This window comes from Aulonocara sp. 'chitande type north' Nkhata Bay, linkage group LG13, assembly GCF_057382095.1.
Source record: "Aulonocara sp. 'chitande type north' Nkhata Bay isolate Kocher_YH1m ecotype deep benthic linkage group LG13, A_spYH_male_GT1.1, whole genome shotgun sequence".
Taxonomy (NCBI): Eukaryota; Metazoa; Chordata; class Actinopteri; order Cichliformes; family Cichlidae; genus Aulonocara; species Aulonocara sp. 'chitande type north' Nkhata Bay.
This window is the reverse complement of record NC_141356.1, coordinates 27,134,267-27,154,943: the sequence shown is the minus strand read 5'-3', so window position 1 is coordinate 27,154,943 and position 20,677 is coordinate 27,134,267. Positions and strand designations below refer to the sequence as shown.

Here is a 20,677-nt window from a genome sequence, read left to right as displayed (position 1 = left end):
TTCTTTAACAGTATTTTATTTACACCTTTCAAAAGTGTTTTTTTCTTTTCATATGATATTAAAAAAAAAACAGTGTGTACATTTGACATGCAGCATATTTTATTTTAATATAAATAGAAATCTAATGGAAGAACAGTTGATATCAATATACCCCAGGAAGTTATTGAAATTATCATTGAATTGTCAATGCTGCCATGGATAACAATGAAATAGTGCTGGTTGCTCTATCATGTTGTAAACTGGGGACAAATTATATGTCAGAGTTACAGTGGGGCAAAAAAAGTATTTAGTCAGCCACCGATTGTGCAAGTTCCCCCACCTAAAATGATGACAGAGGTCAGTAATTTGCACCAGAGGTACACTTCAACTGTGAGAGACAGAATGTGAAAAAAAAAATCCATGAATCCACATGGTAGGATTTGTAAAGAATTTATTCGTAAATCAGGGTGGAAAATAAGTATTTGGTCAATAACAAAAATACAACTCAATACTTTGTAACATAACCTTTGTTGGCAATAACAGAGGTCAAACGTTTACTATAGGTCTTTACCAGGTTTGCACACACAGTAGCTGGTATTTTGGCCCATTCCTCCATGCAGATCTTCTCGAGAGCAGTGATGTTTTGGGGCTGTCGCCGAGCAACACGGACTTTCAACTCCCGCCACAGATTTTCTATGGGGTTGAGGTCTGGAGACTGGCTAGGCCACTCCAGGACTTTCAAATGCTTCTTACGGAGCCACTCCTTTGTTGCCCGGGCGGTGTGTTTTGGATCATTGTCATGTTGGAAGACCCAGCCTCGTTTCATCTTCAAAGTTCTCACTGATGGAAGGAGGTTTTGGCTCAAAATCTCACGATACATGGCCCCATTCATTCTGTCCTTAACACGGATCAGTCGTCCTGTCCCCTTGGCAGAAAAACAGCCCCATAGCATGATGTTTCCACCCCCATGCTTCACAGTAGGTATGGTGTTCTTGGGATGCAACTCAGTATTCTTCTTCCTCCAAACACGACGAGTTGAGTTTATACCAAAAAGTTCTACTTTGGTTTCATCTGACCACATGACATTCTCCCAATCCTCTGCTGTATCATCCATGTGCTCTCTGGCAAACTTCAGACGGGCCTGGACATGCACTGGCTTCAGCAGCGGAACACGTCTGGCACTGCGGGATTTGATTCCCTGCCGTTGTAGTGTGTTACTGATGGTGACCTTTGTTACTTTGGTCCCAGCTCTCTGCAGGTCATTCACCAGGTCCCCCCGTGTGGTTCTGGGATCTTTGCTCACCGTTCTCATGATCATTTTGACCCCACGGGATGAGATCTTGCGTGGAGCCCCAGATCGAGGGAGATTATCAGTGGTCTTGTATGTCTTCCATTTTCTGATGATTGCTCCCACAGTTGATTTTTTCACACCAAGCTGCTTGCCTATTGTAGATTCACTCTTCCCAGTCTGGTGCAGGTCTACAATACTTTTCCTGGTGTCCTTCGAAAGCTCTTTGGTCTTGGCCATGGCGGAGTTTGGAGTCTGACTGTTTGAGGCTGTGGACAGGTGTCTTTTATACAGATGATGAGTTCAAACAGGTGCCATTCATACAGGTAACGAGTGGGGGACAGAAAAGCTTCTAACAAAAGACGTTACAGGTCTGTGAGAGCCAGAGATTTTCCTTGTTTGAGGTGACCAAATACTTATTTTCCACCCTGATTTACGAATAAATTCTTTACAAATCCTACCATGTGAATTCATGGATTTTTTTTTTCACATTCTGTCTCTCACAGTTGAAGTGTACCTCTGGTGCAAATTACTGACCTCTGTCATCATTTTAAGTGGGGGAACTTGCACAATCGGTGGCTGACTAAATACTTTTTTGCCCCACTGTATATGTTTTATTCCAGCTGCTTTATATTGTAAGGACAAAGAATCAAGACTGTCAATTTGGACCTTGGTTCAGCTTGAACTCAGCTTTACATGCAGAGCATATATTGCTGATTGAACTATTTTTTCCCCATAAAAATAAGAATTGAATATGAAAAAAAGTTAAATACAATTTCTTCTGTCATTATTGCCCTATTATTATTTTGTAATAATAATAACAGCCATTCTATATCAGTAGGCAGGGAAAAGCACACCCGAGTGTTACTGTAAGTTCAAGGTTCTGTCCACAGTGGATTTGTCTTTGTTAAAAATGTAGTTCTATTATTTAGAAACGTTCTTGTTTTTATTGCAGGCCTCTTTGTGTTCTTTGGCACACTGCTCCTAGCCAATGCTTCCATTGATGCCTCTCGTATCCTGCATTCACGACTTCTTAACAACATCCTGCGAGTTCCTATGGTTTTCTTTGACACTACACCTATTGGAAGAGTGATCAACCGCTTTGCAAAGGTAGGGTCTTGTAGTTCACTTTTTAAGGATTCTTTTCATGAATTTTAATATTTATTTTATCTTCTTGTGGCTTGTATGATTACAAATACAAAGTATAACTAGTTTTTAATGTCATTTCTAAAATAACAGTGCTAAAAATTAAAAAACTAAACATTAAATTTAACATTAAAAAAGCTTTTATTTGTGTTTGCTGCAAGTTGTATATCTACTTGTATTATTTATTTTTCCCACTTTAGCTTAAATGTTTGAATACAACCCTAAATATTCTTAAAATTGTTAAAGTAAAGTAAAAGTAAGTATAATTTTATTTGTATAGCATCTTTCAAGATAAATATCACAAAGTGCTTCACAGAGAAGCTAAAACATAAAAACAAAAATCAAGCAAGTTTAGAAAGATGAGTTTTTAGCTGTTTTTTTAAAAAGAGACCACTGAGTCCACAGATCTCAAGTTCAAAGGAAGAGAGTTCCACAGTCTGGGGGCCACAGTTACTAAAGCTCTGTCGCCCTTTGTTTTCAGCCTCGTATAATGGACAACCAGCAAGCCCTATCACATGACCTCAGGGACCTTCTGAGCATGTATAGATGTAAAAGATCACTGATATATGTTGGTGCTTTTCCATGCAGGGCCCTGAACGTCAGTGTCATAATCTTAATCTTAAAGTGAATTTAATAGGGAGCCAGTGCAGCTGGTTCAGCAGGCATGTGGCACGGGAGAACTTAGAAGTCTTGGTCAGAAGCTTTACAGCAGCGTTCTGAACAACTTACAGATGCTCCAAAGAAGCTTTCCATAGACAAGTGAACAAAGAATTACAGTACTCCAAACAAGATGAAACAAATGCATGTATGACAGTTTCCAGTTCTGAGTGTGATACAATGGGACTCAGCTTAGCAATATTTCTCAAGTGATAAAATCAGGAGTGGACCAGAGATTTAGCATGAATGTCCAAAGTCAGAGCTGAGTCAAAAGTTACACCAAGGTTCCTGATAAAAGGTTTGGCAAATGTAGAACGTGACCCTGAGTTTTCCATAACCCTAGGTACAAATTTTTTTAGGAGCACAAACAAGGACTTCAGTTTTCACCTCATTAAGTCGAAGAAAGTTATCAACCATCAAACCTCTAATGGAGTCCATGCACCTATGCAAAATCTGTAGCTTGGAAATGTAAAGAAACTGTTCGTTCTTTAAGTCTTTCTTTAAAGAGGCTTTCTTCCCAATTGCCTCCTCAAGTATACAGTTCAGTTAAATTTCATTTATCTAGTGCTGACACACAGTAACAGTCACTAAAGGTACATTATATTGTAATAGTAAAGATCTTACCACAATCGAGAAAAACCCCTCAAACAATCAGATGACTCCCTATGAGTCAGTACTTGGTGACAGTTGGAATGAAAAACGTCCTTTTAACAGGAAGAAACTTCTGGCAGAACTAGACTCAGAGACGCCGTCTGTTTGGGGGTGAAAGAAGGGAGACGAGTCAAAGACATAATGCGGAAGAGAGCCAGAGATTAATAATAATTAATAAATAAATGCAGAGTGGTGTATAAACACAACATATGAAATCAATATACTGATCAATTTTATTTTATTTTATTTACACAGTAGCAAATCAAAACAATTTGCTGTAATGCAGTAATATGGTTGTAGTGCTGTTGTCTCCGCTTGCTGCTGCTACTAAATTCAGCCACTTGTGGAAAAAGGGAAGAAGGAGCTAATTTCTCTTGTATCCTCAAATCCTACTTATAACAGCCAAAGGGTCTTAATGGACTAATAATTAATTATTAAATTATTAAGTCTTTAGAGTGGCTGTAAGACTATATTCTTTGACTCAGCTATAATCTTTGGAATAACTCAAAACTTTAAAAGTGTTTAGTCACTGAGGAACATCCATGACTTATCATTGACATTTTCTCCAATATCCTGACTTTAGCTTTTATAATTGACTTCATTCTTCTAGTATTATTTACACTTATAATTTTGCTAATTATGTACTTTTTATGTTTTTACATGTGCACTATAAATAAAATTGTCCTGTGACTTTAATAAGTACTAACTCTCCAAATATTATCCCAAAGGACATTTTTACCATAGATGAGGCCATTCCTGCTTCCTTGCGCTCCTGCCTTCTGTGTCTGATGTCTGTACTGGGGACCGTATTTGTCATCTGCATGGCAACTCCTTTCTTTGCCATAGTTATCATTCCTCTGGCCCTGATCTATTTCTTTGTACAGGTAAGCTAAACAAGGTAAAGAAGATATGTAAAAAAAAGCTACCCTAACTTTCCTATAATATGAAATGCAAACTGATTTTGTTTTGTCTTTCTCTCTACACCCAGCGCTTTTATATTGCCGCTTCAAGACAGCTGCGCCGGCTGGACTCGGTGTCTCGCTCACCGATATACTCTCACTTTGGTGAGACGGTGTCCGGCCTGTCAGTGATAAGAGCCTACAAGCATCAAGAAAGGTTTCTTAAACACAATGAAGTAACTATAGATGAGAACCTCAAAAGTATCTATCTGCGGATCGTGTCTGACAGGTCAGACATTGAACAGTGTACCAAATACAGATAAGCATGTGATGCTAAATGATGAGACCCTAAAATTTGTTTGTGTGCATATTTGTGGGGTTTGTTTTCTTGACAGATGGCTGGCCATACGTCTGGAGTTTGTTGGAAACCTGGTGGTGTTTTTTGCTGCTCTGTTTGCTGTCATTTCCAGAGATTCTATTGACAGTAATGTGGTTGGCCTATCTGTATCATATGCCCTTAATGTCAGTCACAAAAACACTCAGAATTTATCCTTATTTCATCAGTTTTTATATGTGTGATATTAATAAAATGCAGAAATAATGTAAACACAGACCTCTCTCCTGTTGGGGTTCTGCAGGTAACCCAGACCCTCAACTGGCTGGTGATGACGACCTCAGCACTGGAGACCAATATTGTAGCTGTGGAGAGAGTGAACGAATACACTCAGCTTAAGAACGAGGCATGTAGAAATACTTTGTGAGCAACACATTATTTATCCATTCATCCATTCTCTTCAGTCTATCCTTATCTGGGTCACGGGGGTGCTGGAGCCTATCCCAGCTACCATAGGGTGTGTGGGTGCTAACTACCATGCTGCCATATGACATTATTTATATTTTGGTTGAATCAAAATCTACTGTTTTCTTAAATAGGACATGAATTTTAAGATTTCTACAGGCTGTGAGTTTATTGTAACTGTAACAGTTCAACAGGAATCTAATACGCTTGTGTGCGACATCAACTGCCGTGTTTGCTCACTGTACAGTGATAATACTTTTATTCCCAGCTGCTGTTTCTCCACTGTTTCTTAACATACTACCGATAATAGTTCAGATAATTGTCAAACAAACAGGATTTTGATGCAACAATTTAATTTTATGTTTCACTGACTTTTGATTTCACATGTTTGAACTCCACCTGTTATATTTGAGTTGGGTTGTTTATTCATAATGGCACCAGAGCTCCACTGATTAGCACATCCCATCATGATGTTCATACTGAATTTAATCTGATTTAGAATATAACATTGCACATGTACACTTGGCCTTGATTGTTAATCTTGGTTGCATATTTTCATTTGAGCTATTTAATTTTTTTTACCAAGTGTGACGTCTTTTTAAGTTTTCTTTTTTCCTTTATTTTAGTGGTGTAATGTGTGCATGTCTGTATGTATGGCGTCTGTATAATTTTGTTTCTTATTTATCTTGGTTTGAATATTAATGCACAACATATAAAAGAGCTACCTTAGCTCAATTTGATAGCTTTTGTATTATATTACACATGCGTTCTGCTTCTTTTTCTGTTGTTACAGGCTGACTGGGTAACTGACACTCGACCTCCACAGATGTGGCCAGAGGCAGGAAGAGTGCATTTTGAGAACTACAAAGTCCGTTACAGACCTGAATTGGATTTAGTGCTGCATGGAATCACTTGTGACATCAACAGCACTGAGAAGGTGTGTGTGTGTGAGCGTGAGAGGGAGAGTCTCCATATATGTATAAAGTTCCTGTAAAAGTTATAGGTTTTACTGTATCTGATATCATATTCACCAAAGATACAAAAGCATGTACTGCTAAAAAAGAAAAAGAAAAACATTGGATGGACATTAAATCATTGGGAAGATTTTTTCTCCCTCATTGAAAAATCCATAATATAAAATTGTACCACTATTTTTTAATTTAAAAGGTTAACTATTAACAACGTGTGCAAGCTTTCTGCTGGCTGACATTGGCCAACTGTATCTAAAATGTAGCTTCCAGATATAGACCTGCACATCATTTTTTATTTGAGTTTAGAAAAGCTATTATGTTGAAATTTGTAATTTGGACTTTGTGCTGTAAGACATTGACATTCTATTGTTTGGGGTTGTTTTTTTTTATGTTTTATAGACCAATCTATTAATCAATTACTCAAGAAAGATGCCACAGATCAATCTGTGTTGACAGTAATTACATATAATTAAACTGTAAAATAATGTGAACTATCAGTTTTTCTTTTAATTTATACATTATGTGTATTACTGTATATTATAATCAGCTGTGATATGTAAACATGTAACTAGTCTATGGGCAGTTGTTCCCAAACTTTTTTTGCTAGGCCGGAATATTCAGCATTGCTATCAATACATCCATCCATCCATCCATCTTCTTGTGCTTATCCAGGACCGATTCGCGGGGCCAGCAGCCTAAGCAGAGAAGCCCAGACCTCCCTCTACCTAGTCACCTCCTCTAGCTTATCCAGGGGAACACCAAGGCATTTCCAGGCCAGCCAAGAGATATAATCTCTCCATGGTTTCCTGGGTCTTTGCTTTCTTGCTGAGGACCATGGCCTCAGATTTGGAGGTGCTGATTTTCATTCCCACCGCTTCACACTCGGCTGCAAACTGTTCCAGTGCGAGCTGGAGGCCATTACCCGATGAAGCCAACAGAACCACATCATCTGCAAAAAGCAGAGATGAGATTCTGAGACCACCCAAGTGAAAGCCTTCCATCACTTGGTTGCGCCTAGAAATTCTATCCATAAAATTTATGAACAGAAGAGCAGCCCTGGCAGAGCCCATCACCAAACAAGAACGAGCCTGACATTGCCGGCTATGCGGCCAAGCTCTTGCAATGGTTGTATAAGGATTGAATGGCCCGTAGCAATGGGCCAAGGATCTCATACTCCTGGAGCACAGGACACTCCAAGGGACACGGTCGAATGCCTTCTCCACGTCCACAAAACACATGTAGACTGGTTGGGAAAACTCCCACGCACACTCAAGTATCCTTGAGAGGATAAAGAGCTGGTCCTGTGTTCGACAACCAGGACGAAAACCACATGGTTCCTCCTGTATCCGAGGTTCGACTAACAGACAGACCCTTCTTTCCAGCACCCTGGCATAGACTTTCCCGGGGAGGCTGAGGAGTGTGATCCCCCATAACTGAAATAAACCCTCCGGTCCCCCTTCTTAAAAATGGGAACCATCTATCAATCCAGAGGTACCGCCCCTGATGTCCACGCAACACTGTAGAGGTGTGTCAACCAGGACAGCCCTACAATATCTAGAGCCTTCAGGAACTCAGGGCATACCTCATCCACCCCAGGGGCTCTGCCACCAAGAAGTTGTTTGGTGTGCGTTGAAGATCTCGCAGACTGGGGCCTCTCCTAAGCAATTCTCAGCACACCCTAAGTATACATTTAGGTGCACCAGGCCTGTCCAGCATCCTTCTATGCCACCTGATCCAACTCACCATCAGATGGTGATCAGCTGACAGCTCAGCCCCTCTCTTTATCTGAGTGTCCAGAACATATGGCCACAGGACTGGTAATACAATTACAAAATCAATCATCAACCTGTGGCCTAAAGCATCCTGGTGCTACATGCACTGGTTTGCACAGAAGTCCAACAACAAAACACCGCTCGGGTTCAGATCCGGGAGGCTGTTCCTCCCAGTCACGCCCCTCCAGGTCCCCCTGTTGTTCCCCACGTGTGCACTGAAGTCTCCCAATAGGACAACAGAGTCCCCAATGGATTGGAGTAAGCTCAAACACTGACAACTTTGAAATATTGGTGTCAAAGTAAAACTGAGTAAAGACTGTCTGCATTGCAATAACATATTTCACTGAATTACTGTCAATAGCAGTGATGACTATAAGCACTGTAAAATATCTGCTACCTCTGAAAAATGTTGCTTCTTTCTGTAACATTACTGAAATGTCTAAGATCTTTTACAAACTAAGTACAGACTGAGTATATTTGCTTATTATTGCATTATTTATTGCTATACTGTTAAATACAATTTATATCCAGAAAGAAAAATGTGTAGATGTTTTTTTTTTTTCAAATATGCGCCAGCTGTTATTTTGATCTTATGTGTTTTCTCTCACTGCATTCAGATCGGTATTGTTGGTCGCACAGGAGCTGGGAAATCAAGTCTTACCAACTGCCTGTTTAGAATTATTGAAGCTGCTGAAGGTCGCATCCTCATTGATGATGTAGATATCGCTACAATAGGCCTGCATGACCTGAGACACAGACTCACAATTATACCACAGGTATACACATAAATATAAACAATAACCTTGTCAAAGAGTTTGATATTTCTAAAAGTACACTGATATTTGTAATCCCGTGTGCACAGGATCCCGTTTTGTTCTCGGGGTCACTGAGGATGAACCTGGATCCATTTGACAAGTTCAGCGATGAGGAGATTTGGAGAGTGCTGGAGCTCTCTCATCTAAAGAGCTATGTATCAGGGCTGCAGGAAGGATTACAGCATAAAGTGGCAGAGGGAGGAGAAAACCTCAGGTGGGTAATAAAATTAACAATATGGCCTCTGGGTATAAGTTATATATAAGTATAAGTTTTGTACAGTTCGTTATTCTAAACCTTATGTAATGTTCTGCAAAACTTACATAAACCCTAATTGTATTTGAACACATGTGTCATTTGTGGTTTACTTTTTTCTTTTGCGCTACAAAAACCCTCTTAAGATATCAATACTTTAATACAATCTTTCCAGTGTTGGGCAGAGGCAGCTGCTGTGTCTGGCCCGAGCTCTCCTGAGAAAGTCACGTATCCTAATTCTGGATGAAGCCACAGCAGCTGTTGACCTGGAGACAGACAACCTGATTCAGAACACCATCCGCAAAGAGTTCTCAGACTGCACAGTGCTTACCATCGCCCACCGCCTGCACAGTATCATGGACAGCTCTAGGTGAGTTATACCTTTTCCCTTAACATTTTTGGAATTCATGACGATGTTTTTCTGACATGAAGCTTAAATTTGGTCTTGTTTTGCTGCTGGTTCAGTGAATTTTGGTCAGAGATTGACAAAACATGTAGTTTCAGAATCTATGAGATCTTGCTTTGTGTTTACATCTTTTCGTGGTATCCATTTACCCTAGTTTAGCTGTATGGCGATTGCTGAAATAGTTTGGTAAGTTTTAAGCTGGTGTTTCTGGAAAATACATTTATATTAAAAAACAGATTTCAGGATTTACTGAATCGATATCGCATTATTCAAATTAAAATCGATTTGAATTGGGAAATCAATTTTTTAAACCCACCCCTAATCATACATGAGTAATATTTGACCAAATGATCTAGACCAAGGGGTACTGACTCTGTTTTCCATTAGTAGTTTTAACACTTGGACTTGAACCTAAACTTACTTTACTGTAAGTTACTTTATTTTGGCTAAGATGTTGAGCTGACTATCTGATACTGTGCATTTGTAGGTCTTCTGTGTGTTCTTTTCATTACTTAGATTATTTTGCTTTCCATTTCTGTTCTGGTTTATACTTTGGCGTTACATCAAGTGAAGTTACATCACTAGTAACTTCACTTGGATTCAATGAATCTTTAAATGGGTATATGCTAGATAGTTATGCCAGTTTAGCAGGACATTATAAAAGTGAACAACTAGCAGTACAACAGATTGGCCCTGACCTCAACCTTGTAATAAAAGGCAGCACTATTTGTGTAACCCTTTAAACTTTGATTCCTTAGAATAATGAGCGTACCCTTTCCCTCCGGTGTCTGTTGTATCTCCCCTGAGTTAACTGTTCACAGAGACAGCACAAATATTTACACATCAGTTTTCACTTTTGAGCTGGGGCTGCCAAAGCCACACAGTATGGACATTTCTCAGTGGGCTACTATTAAATCCTGTGTGTCTTTCTAACAGGGTAATGGTGCTTGATGTTGGAAAAATAGTGGAATTTGATTCGCCGAGCAACCTGCTTGAAAATGAAGGTCATTTCTACGCCATGGCAAGGGATGCTGGGATAACACCAGAAAGCAGCACAAATTTATAATCTCTACTTATACTGTTGTTTTAGGGAAGATTTAGGGCCACAATTTTCTGTGTATGTGTTTTATTTGTAGGTTTCATTGTGAAGACCTGATTTTACTTTTATGTAAAGAAACCGTTGGGATTCAGAGATTCTTTTATTGCTACCATATAATCTGCCTTATGAAGAATGTATTAATAACATGTTTTACAGTATCATTTATCGGTAATATTTCCTGCAGGGTTTATAAAAATTGCATTGAATATGTTTGTCATCACATTGACCTTTCTATTTTTACAGGTTGAGTTCATTTTATACACAATGCATGAATGTGCTTGGTTAGAGTTGATGTTCAGTTCATTAAGGGTCTTAAGCTTCACTGGCGTGACTGTCCAGGTGATACATGCTGAGGGAAACTAGAACATAGAAGGATAACTGCAATGCATGCTTACAGTACATATAATACATATAATCTAGGAATAGGCCTGAGCAGAGGCCCCAATGTTTCCAGCTTCTTGTTGCAAACCTGTTGCATTTTATTCTACTTGGTAACAGATGAGCAGAGTCAATAATTAGCCTCAGAGACCCTGAGGGCTTAAGATTATTACCTTGTATGGAAGGTGTTATAGAAAAGAGAAGTTCTATGTCTGCTTATAGCTATTAAAAGATGTACAAGATGTACGATTAACTGTGACTAAGGTCTGGAACCTATTCTAATCTGTCATTGACGCCATGGGGGGGCGTGTACCCCACTGCTTTATAAGTATCCACAACATGTATTTTGGTCAGAAGACATATGTTGATGTTTTCTCCGGGCTGTTAATAAACTCATCGTTTGATAGCACTTTTCCGGAGCCTCCGTCGTTTGTTGTCTGGTCTAAAGTTGATCGATCTCGCAGCAAAACTGACATATGTGTCGTATCTATAGGGAACAACATAGGAAAACCATATTGTAAATGTAACGCATTTTGTGTAAAAAATAAAAAAAATTTCTGAAATCATGCTTAACTGGTTTTAATTTAAAAAAAAAAAACCCTCTTTTTTGATACAATGTTATTAGTCTGTTCATCAGGCCTCTGCATCCATTTACATCCATCTATTAAAACTGGCTTTGGAATGGATAAAACAGGCTAATATTAGGCTTCGGGAATGGTCTTCCCAACCCTAACCTCAACCTTACTGAAAATTTGTAGATTACACTTAAAACCGGGTCTATGCTAGGAAACTCACCCATTTAAACTCTACCAATTCTGTCCAGAAGATGGTCAAATATCCAGCCATAATTACTCCAGAATCTTGTTGACAGCAACCAAAAATGTCACCCTGAGGTGTAACTTACAAAGGGACGTTTGTCTGGGCAGAAATCTGTGCCATCATAAACTGAATTTGAATAAGTTAAATTTGAATTGCTCAGATTGAATCTGAATTGTAACTTGAATAAATGCTTTTGAAAACTGAATTTGAATTAGTCTAATTTGAAATTGAATTTATGGTTTGAAAATGATCATCACTAAATTGTATATATGCACTGTTTTGCATGTTTCCCTACTGTAGGGGTCTCTGTAAGCATACAGAGGGGGTACTCTGAGAGGGTACAAGATGACAACTTTGGAATTCTACTAGAAACAGTCGATCATATTTGTTTTGTCAAAGCTGAATTCAGGGCAAACTACGCTAAATTAGCGTTTTTAGCTAGCAGCTACAATAAGCATAAAAGTTACCTTACGGCTATCATTTGTTAACATGACGCTTGTTCTTATACATGTAGTACATTTATTACCAACCTGAGAGTTTATCCGCTGGTCATTCGACATGATGAATGACTTCTGAAGTCTTAATTCAGCTCAAGATGCTGTAGATTCCCATCAGTAACACTTTCGGTCCGCTAGTAAAACGTAATTCCATTAATCTGCGCTTGAACCGGAACCGGATGCAAGTTCCAAAAAACTGAATTTTGGAACTGAAATTGAATTGTAGAACTGAAACTGAATGGTGAGAAGTGAGACTGAAATTATTCGAGAGCTGAATTTTTTAAGGATAAAAATGCAGTTTCAAAGCAAATCAATTCATTTTCAAAATATAAAATTCAATTTCAATTTAGTGATGATCATTTTCAAACCATAAATTCAATTTCAAATTAGACTAATTCAAATTCAGTTTTCAAAAGCATTTATTCAAGTTACAATTCAGATTCAATCTGAGCAATTCAAATTCAAATTTAACTTATTCAAATTCAGTTTATGATGGCACAGATTTCTGCCCATACATTTGACCAAATATTAGTGGACATGAATTTATATGTTTGACCCTGTCTTGATTAGAGAAAATCCAAAATAAATTCATCCTGTGCACCCAATTCTTGTTTTTTTAAAGTGACTCAGGATGTATGCTGTACAATCATTTCATCCTTGAAAACGATGACTTTGTCACGGCCAGTGTTGGTCAAGTTACTTGAAAAAAGTAATCAGTAACTAATTACTGATTACTTCCCCAAAAAAGTAATCCCATTACTTTACTAATTACTTATTTTCAAAAGTAATTACTTAGTTACTTTTTAAAAACACGATTTACAACCTGAAGAGGTGATAAAGCGATAGATCTGTCAGCCCAATTCTACTTTTTCTACACATCATACAAAATGTAATCAAATGGAAAAGTCTTTTTTTTTTTAACTTGTTTTATCAGTTTTAATCTTTTAACTTTATGCATCAAGCAAAAATTTAATTATATGCAACATTCTATGACTTGCATAAATTAGTTTAACATTTAAACCTATTTTCTGCACATTCCAGCACATAAAATAAAATATTTTTTGTGTTTACACTCACTCTTTCAAATAGATGCAAGTAAAACACAGCAGAAAATAAATCAAGTCAAAGACTCAGCGGTCCTGTTGCTCTATTTTCACCTGTAAAGCAGGACTGTGGTAGGCGGAGGTTTACCCTGGTGCAGGTGTGCCGCGGTCAGTTGAAGAATCCGCGACTTTCTCTGTGAATTTCCCATTACATCGTTGCGCACTCTGTGCTTGCTTGGAAGTTTAGGGGTTTTTTTTCGCTGTAAAAAAAAAAAAAAAAAAAAAAAAAGTTCTTCCCACGCACAATGGACGCTAATGTTTTTGTCACTTTTTAATGGAATCAAACTCAAAGGTCAGTACTTCCACGCTGCAGGCTCATACTCTCTCCCACAATCGATATGTGATCCATTGTTGATCTGCACACAGCTGTTGTCACTAACCGCGCACTCGCTTATGTCACTGTCGTGAGACATTCTTGCAAAAAACAAACAAACAAACACGGTTTTAGTAACGCAGTATTCCTACGGGAAAGTAACGGTAATCTAATTATCGTTTTTGCAATAGTAATCCCTTACTTTACTCATTACTTGAAAAATTAATCAGATTACAGTAACGTGTTACTGGTAACGTGTTACCGGTAACGCGTTACTGCCCATCTCTGGTCACGGCCGAGGCCGCCTCAAAGGTGAAAGGACTCAAATGCAGGATGCTGAACAGCACGTAAGTAGTTTTAGAGACTGTTTATTTACTCAGTAAGTGTTCATAAACTGGAAAGTGAGGTTAACAAGTGCGGAGTGCCACAACTGAATCAAAGGGGTCTTAAGCAGCCTGGGCTAAGTAAGCAATCTGGGTCAGAGTCACTGTAAATAGAGTACAGACGTTCAGGTATGGTTCAGGAGAAATATGGATAAGCCGTTTGTTCTGAATCTTCCTTCATACTTCGTACTTGCCGCGGGTGGTCGGTGGTGACGTGGAGGGGTGAGTGGTCCGGGTGTGTGGTCCGAAATTCCTGGCGTGGAGGCAGGGAGGCAGGCAGGTGGTTCAGGTGAACAGCCTGTGGGACTGTCAGGTGGTCCAGTGTCCGGGTTGGAGCTCTTCGGCAGAGATTAATGTTTGGCAGCTTGGTGTGGCTATGAGAGAAACACACGATGAGACAAGGTAATTCACCAAGCGAGTGCGAACTCACGGTGGTGGCCTGCACTAACCAGGGTTAGCTGAGAATCTGGCAAAGAGAGGTTGAGTACGCTGGCCTTATGAGTCCCCGGCTAAATTACCCACAGGTGTGAGCAATCAGCAGAACACTGAGGCTCCTCCCAGGGGTGGAGATGCCGGCTCGGAGGGAGACACACTGGCACACACCTGGACCATGACAGACTTCAAAGAAATCATTAAAAGCCAAAAAAATAGAATGACATTCATATCAATGATGAGTTTATGTAAATGTTTGACCACAACTGTATGTGTACTTATGACAAAGTGGAACTAGAGTACTTTTCTTATTTTAAAGTCAGACAACAATCATTTATCAAAACCTTACTGGTTTAAAATATTTATGTAGAAAATAACAGGAAAAGGGATCTAATGACCCCACTCCCTCCAAATCCCTAAATGCTCCCGTCCCCTTCCCCTTTTCAGTAGGTTTTCCCCCTAACACAGTTAAAAGAGCATGGTAAGACTTATGTAAGTCCTTCACTTTTTTTTCCTCTCTCAGGAGCTTATTTGCGCAAATTACAAAGCTTGATTCTGTAAATGATTTTGCTTTATCGGTTGAATGTTTTCACTGACTCACTAGAAAGCCTGTAGTGTACTTTTTGTAGAAACCAGGTACAGATTCGAATCTTGTATTCTCTACGCTAATCCAGCACCTCTCTGTTGGATTAATGTCATTTCTCTGTAGAGGGAATAAGCAACTTTTTTTTTCTGCTTAAAAAACCTCATGGATCAAAGTCCCTTACAGCCACATCCTACAATTGTCAGTAAGCTGTGGGTGGACAGAGGAGAAAGCAGCAGTATTTGAGTAAAACCCGGCAGTAGTGGGGCAGAGGGTGAGAGGCGTCGGCTTGTCTGATCAGCTGAGGTTGACTGAAGCTATCACTGTAAAGCATGTGTGCGGCAGCTCTGGAGGAGTACTGTGGGTCCATTTTTTGGGTGAGTTAAACAAGCAGAAAGACTGAAGAATTAATTCAAACAAACATATAAGACTAGTAACATACAAAGTAAATTGTCTGGAAGGTATGTTGAAAATGACAGCAAACAGACATATAACACCTTATAATACCATGTCAGGGACATGTTGATGTCATAGTTTTTGGCGTTTTTTTTTATATTATTATTACTTATCTTTTTACTTTGGCTTTTGATTCTAACTAGTTGGCTGTTCTAGCTTATTGTGTTGTTACCTATTGTTTGTCGTCCTGTTTTATTGTTTGTTTTAATTGTCTCATGCTTTTACTGACTGTGAAGCACTATGGTCAACACTGTTGTTTTAAAATGTGCTATCTAAATAAATTTTGATTTTATTTTATTTGACCTTATAATACCATGTCAGGGACATGTTGATGTCATAGTTTTTTGCTTTTTTTTTTATGCTTTGGAGAAATAAAAGCATAGAAAGAAAATGATTAACTTTCTGGTTTCAGAAAGTTTCTGGTTTCAAAAAGTTAATCAGTTGAATTTTTAAAACAACTTTATGGTTCCCTTGGAAGGGCAGCAGGACTTTGTTATGTATATGTGTTTGTTTGTATGTGTTCTTCAGAATGTTTCATATCTGAAGCGACCAGACCCAGACCTTCCACTATGTGTGGAACAGACAGTTCTTGTATGGATCCCCCTTTGTTTCCTGTGGCTCTGTGCCCCATGGCACCTGCTGGCTCTCTGTCAGAGTGCAAATGTAAACACAAAACAACTGTCCAAGCTCTACATCTGCAAACAGGTAAGAAATACTATCTAATAAAGACATCTTCATAAAAAATTGTTGTTTCAGTTCATAGCTTAGGTAGCTGTCTTCTAGTTTCAAATGTTTAACTGTATACTGCAAATAAATATTTTTTACTGTAAGGTTTTACAGGATTTACAGGAAAAACTGAATGAGATTTTTTTAATATATAAAATATGAATCAAATTACAGTAAAATGACAGTAAAAGATGACAAAATGACATTAAAACTAGTTTATGTACCTTTACTTGGATTTGTTGACAATTAACACATATGTTGTGTTTTGATGGAAGCATTTGTTGCGCATTCTTTTTATCTTGAGTAAAAGAAGGATGTAGCCTGAGTTTCTAATCATTTATTGCCTCAAGCAGTTCAACCCATAAGCATGTACATGGATCTCTTTGATTCAGAAAACCACAGTCTGCAAGCAGTTAGCTGTAACCAACGTCCTGAAAGAGAGCGACCTTTACTTAACATTACAGAGAATTATGTATGATGCTTTTAATTGGTCAAAACTGTTGGGGAGATGCCGTGGTTTAGACTTGGCAATCCCTCGTTGGCCCAAAGGCTGGTCGCAGCCTTCTGGCACTCCGCTTTCCTCCGGTCAGGCGAGGACACATCTGGGGTGGTAACCTGCCTCTCCCATTTCTGTATAACAGCCTGGTTTCATGTGATGGTGGTCATGGTGGTATGTGAAATGCATACTTATTCCAGGCTTTGGTATTGTTCACTGTACTGCAGCCAAAATCATAAAAATGCATATAAAGTAAGATTCATGAAATATTTGACCTCACACATTCATCCCAAGAAAATGGTGACAACATCTATAAATGTTCCTTTTATGAGTAAATAATTTCCATTTAGTATTTGTAAACCTTCACAGGGTATATTTTAAAAAAATGGTGCATTTTTTATTGGTTATGTACTTTTTTAGAATCATTGACCAAAACTGGTAAATATACCATAAACTTATAAAAACAAAAATACATGTTTTATATTTTTCTCAAGATATATTAATGAGTTTGGACAATACATGTTAAATGCCTATGAAATCACAGGATTGTATAATTAAAAATACTATATGATTTAATAGCATTTTAAATTAAAAAAAAATTTTAATAAATTTTGTAACACTAAAGTGATCATAATGTATTTGGAATTGCTTAGTTTTTTTTTAATACAAAAATGTCTGTAAGAAGTGAAGGGTTTAACTCCGGAAGATTTCACATTTTAGTTTTAAAAAGAAACTAGGCGTGAAGGACAGGCACTTTCCATCTAAGCTTAATAGCAGTTCGCTTTCAAGTCAGCAACGATACAGAAAGGAAACAGACTTTATATGGAGAGGTCACTGTGGATTATGGGATGCTTACAAACTGACAGTTTGGAATTTTTACCTTTTGGAAGAGAAGGTGAAGATTTTTTTTCAAAAAGCTAGGGAACAATTCATCAGAGGAAAATGGATCATTTATACAAATATAACCTAAAAGACCTAACAGTGCTTACTTTTGTATAAGCACAGGCCAGAACAGTCTGACATTGTTTGTTGTAAAAACAGCAATAGCTTCTTTGAAAGGAGGAAAAAGGAGCAGTCACAGTCAGCAGCAGGGCACAACCGTACACACTGCACCTGCAAGTCAAGTGTAGCAAACACAGTGTTATTAGCACACTGTCTTTACTCTAGCTTGGCACTAAATCTCTATGACTAGTACTATTCTATATAGTTAACAGAGGTGTTAGTTAACTATTAAACAAACTCTTTCCTAGCATGATACTGAGAGCAGGCTTGCTAGCAAAGCTAAAGGCTGAAGTGATGTTAGGGTTTTTATCTTTTTGGCTACCTGCAATAGATACTGTTCAGTACACATTTTATTATTATCATTATTATTATTATTGTTATTTGCATTTAGGCAGCTTTATTTATTCAAGTGACCCTCCAGTCAAACAGACTTGCTTTTCTTTCTTTCAGCATTCATTATATGACTTATTGGTGTCAAGGGGTATGGTAAAAAGGTGAGTTTGAATAAGCATTTTAAGGTAGTTCAGAAATTGTCATAGCTGTGGTGTTTCAGTGAAAACCCTAAAAGGTTATCTGTACATCATCAGGACCTACTCTAAGGAGCTTGGAAAGAAAAGCATCTGGACTTCTTTAAGTTGCTTGAAGACGTTTCACCTCTCATCCGAGAAGCTTCTTCAGTTCTAAGGTCAAACGGTGGAGAGTCCCAGATTTAAACCCAGTGGGAGTTTCCCCCCAAAGAGGGACAAAGGACCCCCTGATGATTCTCTACCTAATCACATGAGCCAAGATGTGAAAACGGGTGTGGGTCACAATGAGCCAGGGTTTCGGGTGAGCTCATTGTGAAACGTGGCCCCACCTTATCATGTGATTTCCTGAGATCAGATGGCCCAGGGTGTGAGTGGACGTTAAGTCGTCTGGGAAGGGAATTCAAAACTGGATTATAGAAGGCAGACAGTTGGTGTCGTGAACCACCGCCTCTGTTCAAAGATGGTCACTCACAGTGGACATAAATGGCTTCTTTCACTCCTCTTTCAAACCATCTGTCCTCTCTGTCCAAAATGTGAACATTGGCATCCTTGAAAGAGTGACCTTTGTCCTTTAGATGCAGATGGACTGCTGAGTCTTGTCCCGTGGAGGTGGCGCTTCTATGTTGTGCCATGCGCTTGTGAAGTGGCTGTTTGGTCTCTCCAATGTAGAGGTCTGGGCATTCCTCGCTGTCTGTCTTTCTTATCCTCCCTAACACCAGCTAGGGAAACCCTGGCTGATTGTGACCCACTCCCGTTTTCACACCTTGGCTCATGTGATTAGGTAGAGGATCATCAGGGGTCCTTTGTCCCTCTTTGGGGGGATACTCCCACTGGGTTTAAATCTGGGATTCTCCACCATTTGACCTTAGAACTGAAGAAGCTTCTCGGATGAGAGGTGAAACCTCTTCAAGCAACTTATAGAAGTTCAGACGCTTTTCTTTCTAACTCCTTAGACCAGCGGTCTCCAACCTTTTTTGCACCACGGACCGGTTTACGCCCGACAATATTTTCATGGACCGGCCTTTAAGGTGTCGCGGATAAATACAACAAAATAAAACTAGTACTGGTACCGAAAAAAAGAAAATTTATTCATAACACACGAAAACCGAGTAAACGATAAAAACGATAACAAGATAACGCTGAAAACTGATAAAAACCCTGAAAACTATACATTTCACACCTGAGCCTCAACTCTCGCGGCCCGGTACCAAACGACTCATGGACCGGTACCGGTCCGAGGCCCGGGGGTTGGGGACCGCTGCCTTAGACTACGATGACCTCGATGACTGAGAACCTTCACAGACACCATCAGGACCTACACAAAAATGAAGCACATTGCTAATCTGTACGCCGTGTAGCAGTTTGCAAGTATGAAGAATTACAGTGCTTTAAAGGTTTTGTTTACCGTTACCACTAACATTTTCTGTGACTTTGCAGGGACCTTTGTAGAACTACGTAAAAGTACAAAGTTACCGTAGTCCTGATTGTAGAACTTTGAAGTTTTTCTCTCAGTGTTTGCTCAATGTGCTCATTCAGTGTTCTTCATTCTGTAAAGTTCTTGTCTCCCTCTTTCAAACTATTGTTTCTCATTCCCTGTTTTGTTTTGTTTTTATTTTGCTAGTCATTTTTCTCCTGTCTCTTGCATTTAGTTTTTCTTTCTTTTTAAGTTTTGCTTTGTTCCCCAGCTATGTCCATTTCCCTTAATTCTTATGTGTGGATTTTATAACCTATTTCCTTTGTTCTTTGTCAGGTCATATGTTAACCTGCCTTCAAGTGCTCCAAGTTCTCTGAAAAAGCTTGATTTTTGCTGTTCATTTCCCCCTATGGACTGTAATCATCCTAATTAAAGATTAGTTTTCACTTTAATCTGAGGGTTTCTCAGTATTGCATTAACATTCCCCTCTTTCCACACTTCATGCTAGTTCACAAATGCATTTTCAAATGCAGAAAAATAGCTACACAATGAAAAACACAATAATGGATTGGATTTATATAGCGCTTTTCAAGGCACCCAAAGTGCTTTACAATGCCACTATTCATTCACTCTCACATTCACACACTGGTGGAGGCAAGCTACGGTTGTAGCCACAGCTGCCCTGGGGCAGACTGACAGAGGTGAGGCTGCCATATCGCGCCATCGGCCCCTCTGGCCAACACCAGTAGGCTGTAGGGTAGAGTGTCTTACCCAAGGACACAACGACCAGGACAGAGAGCCCGGGGATCAAAC

At 39.0% G+C, this 20,677-nt stretch overlaps 2 protein-coding genes across 2 annotated transcripts in view; both read left to right on the top strand.

Moving 5' to 3' along the window:
- Positions 1–11,522, top strand: part of LOC147316239 (ATP-binding cassette sub-family C member 2-like) — a 34,486-nt gene extending 22,964 nt beyond the window's left edge. The window contains exons 23-32 of the mRNA XM_086258153.1: positions 2,223–2,377; positions 4,450–4,605; positions 4,710–4,909; positions 5,016–5,142; positions 5,259–5,360; positions 6,213–6,356; positions 8,780–8,938; positions 9,025–9,191; positions 9,406–9,600; positions 10,573–11,522. Coding sequence (XP_086114279.1) covers positions 2,223–2,377; positions 4,450–4,605; positions 4,710–4,909; positions 5,016–5,142; positions 5,259–5,360; positions 6,213–6,356; positions 8,780–8,938; positions 9,025–9,191; positions 9,406–9,600; positions 10,573–10,702 — 1,535 coding nt within the window. The 3' untranslated portion in view covers positions 10,703–11,522. The remainder of the gene's footprint in view (positions 1–2,222; positions 2,378–4,449; positions 4,606–4,709; positions 4,910–5,015; positions 5,143–5,258; positions 5,361–6,212; positions 6,357–8,779; positions 8,939–9,024; positions 9,192–9,405; positions 9,601–10,572) is intronic.
- A 3,975-nt stretch (positions 11,523–15,497) lies between these two features.
- LOC147316237 (ATP-binding cassette sub-family C member 2-like) overlaps positions 15,498–20,677 on the top strand; it is a 35,470-nt gene continuing 30,290 nt past the window's right edge. Inside the window, exons 1-2 of the mRNA XM_086259563.1 lie at positions 15,498–15,620; positions 16,228–16,404. Of these exons, the coding sequence (XP_086115689.1) occupies positions 15,576–15,620; positions 16,228–16,404 (222 nt within the window). The 5' untranslated portion in view covers positions 15,498–15,575. The remainder of the gene's footprint in view (positions 15,621–16,227; positions 16,405–20,677) is intronic.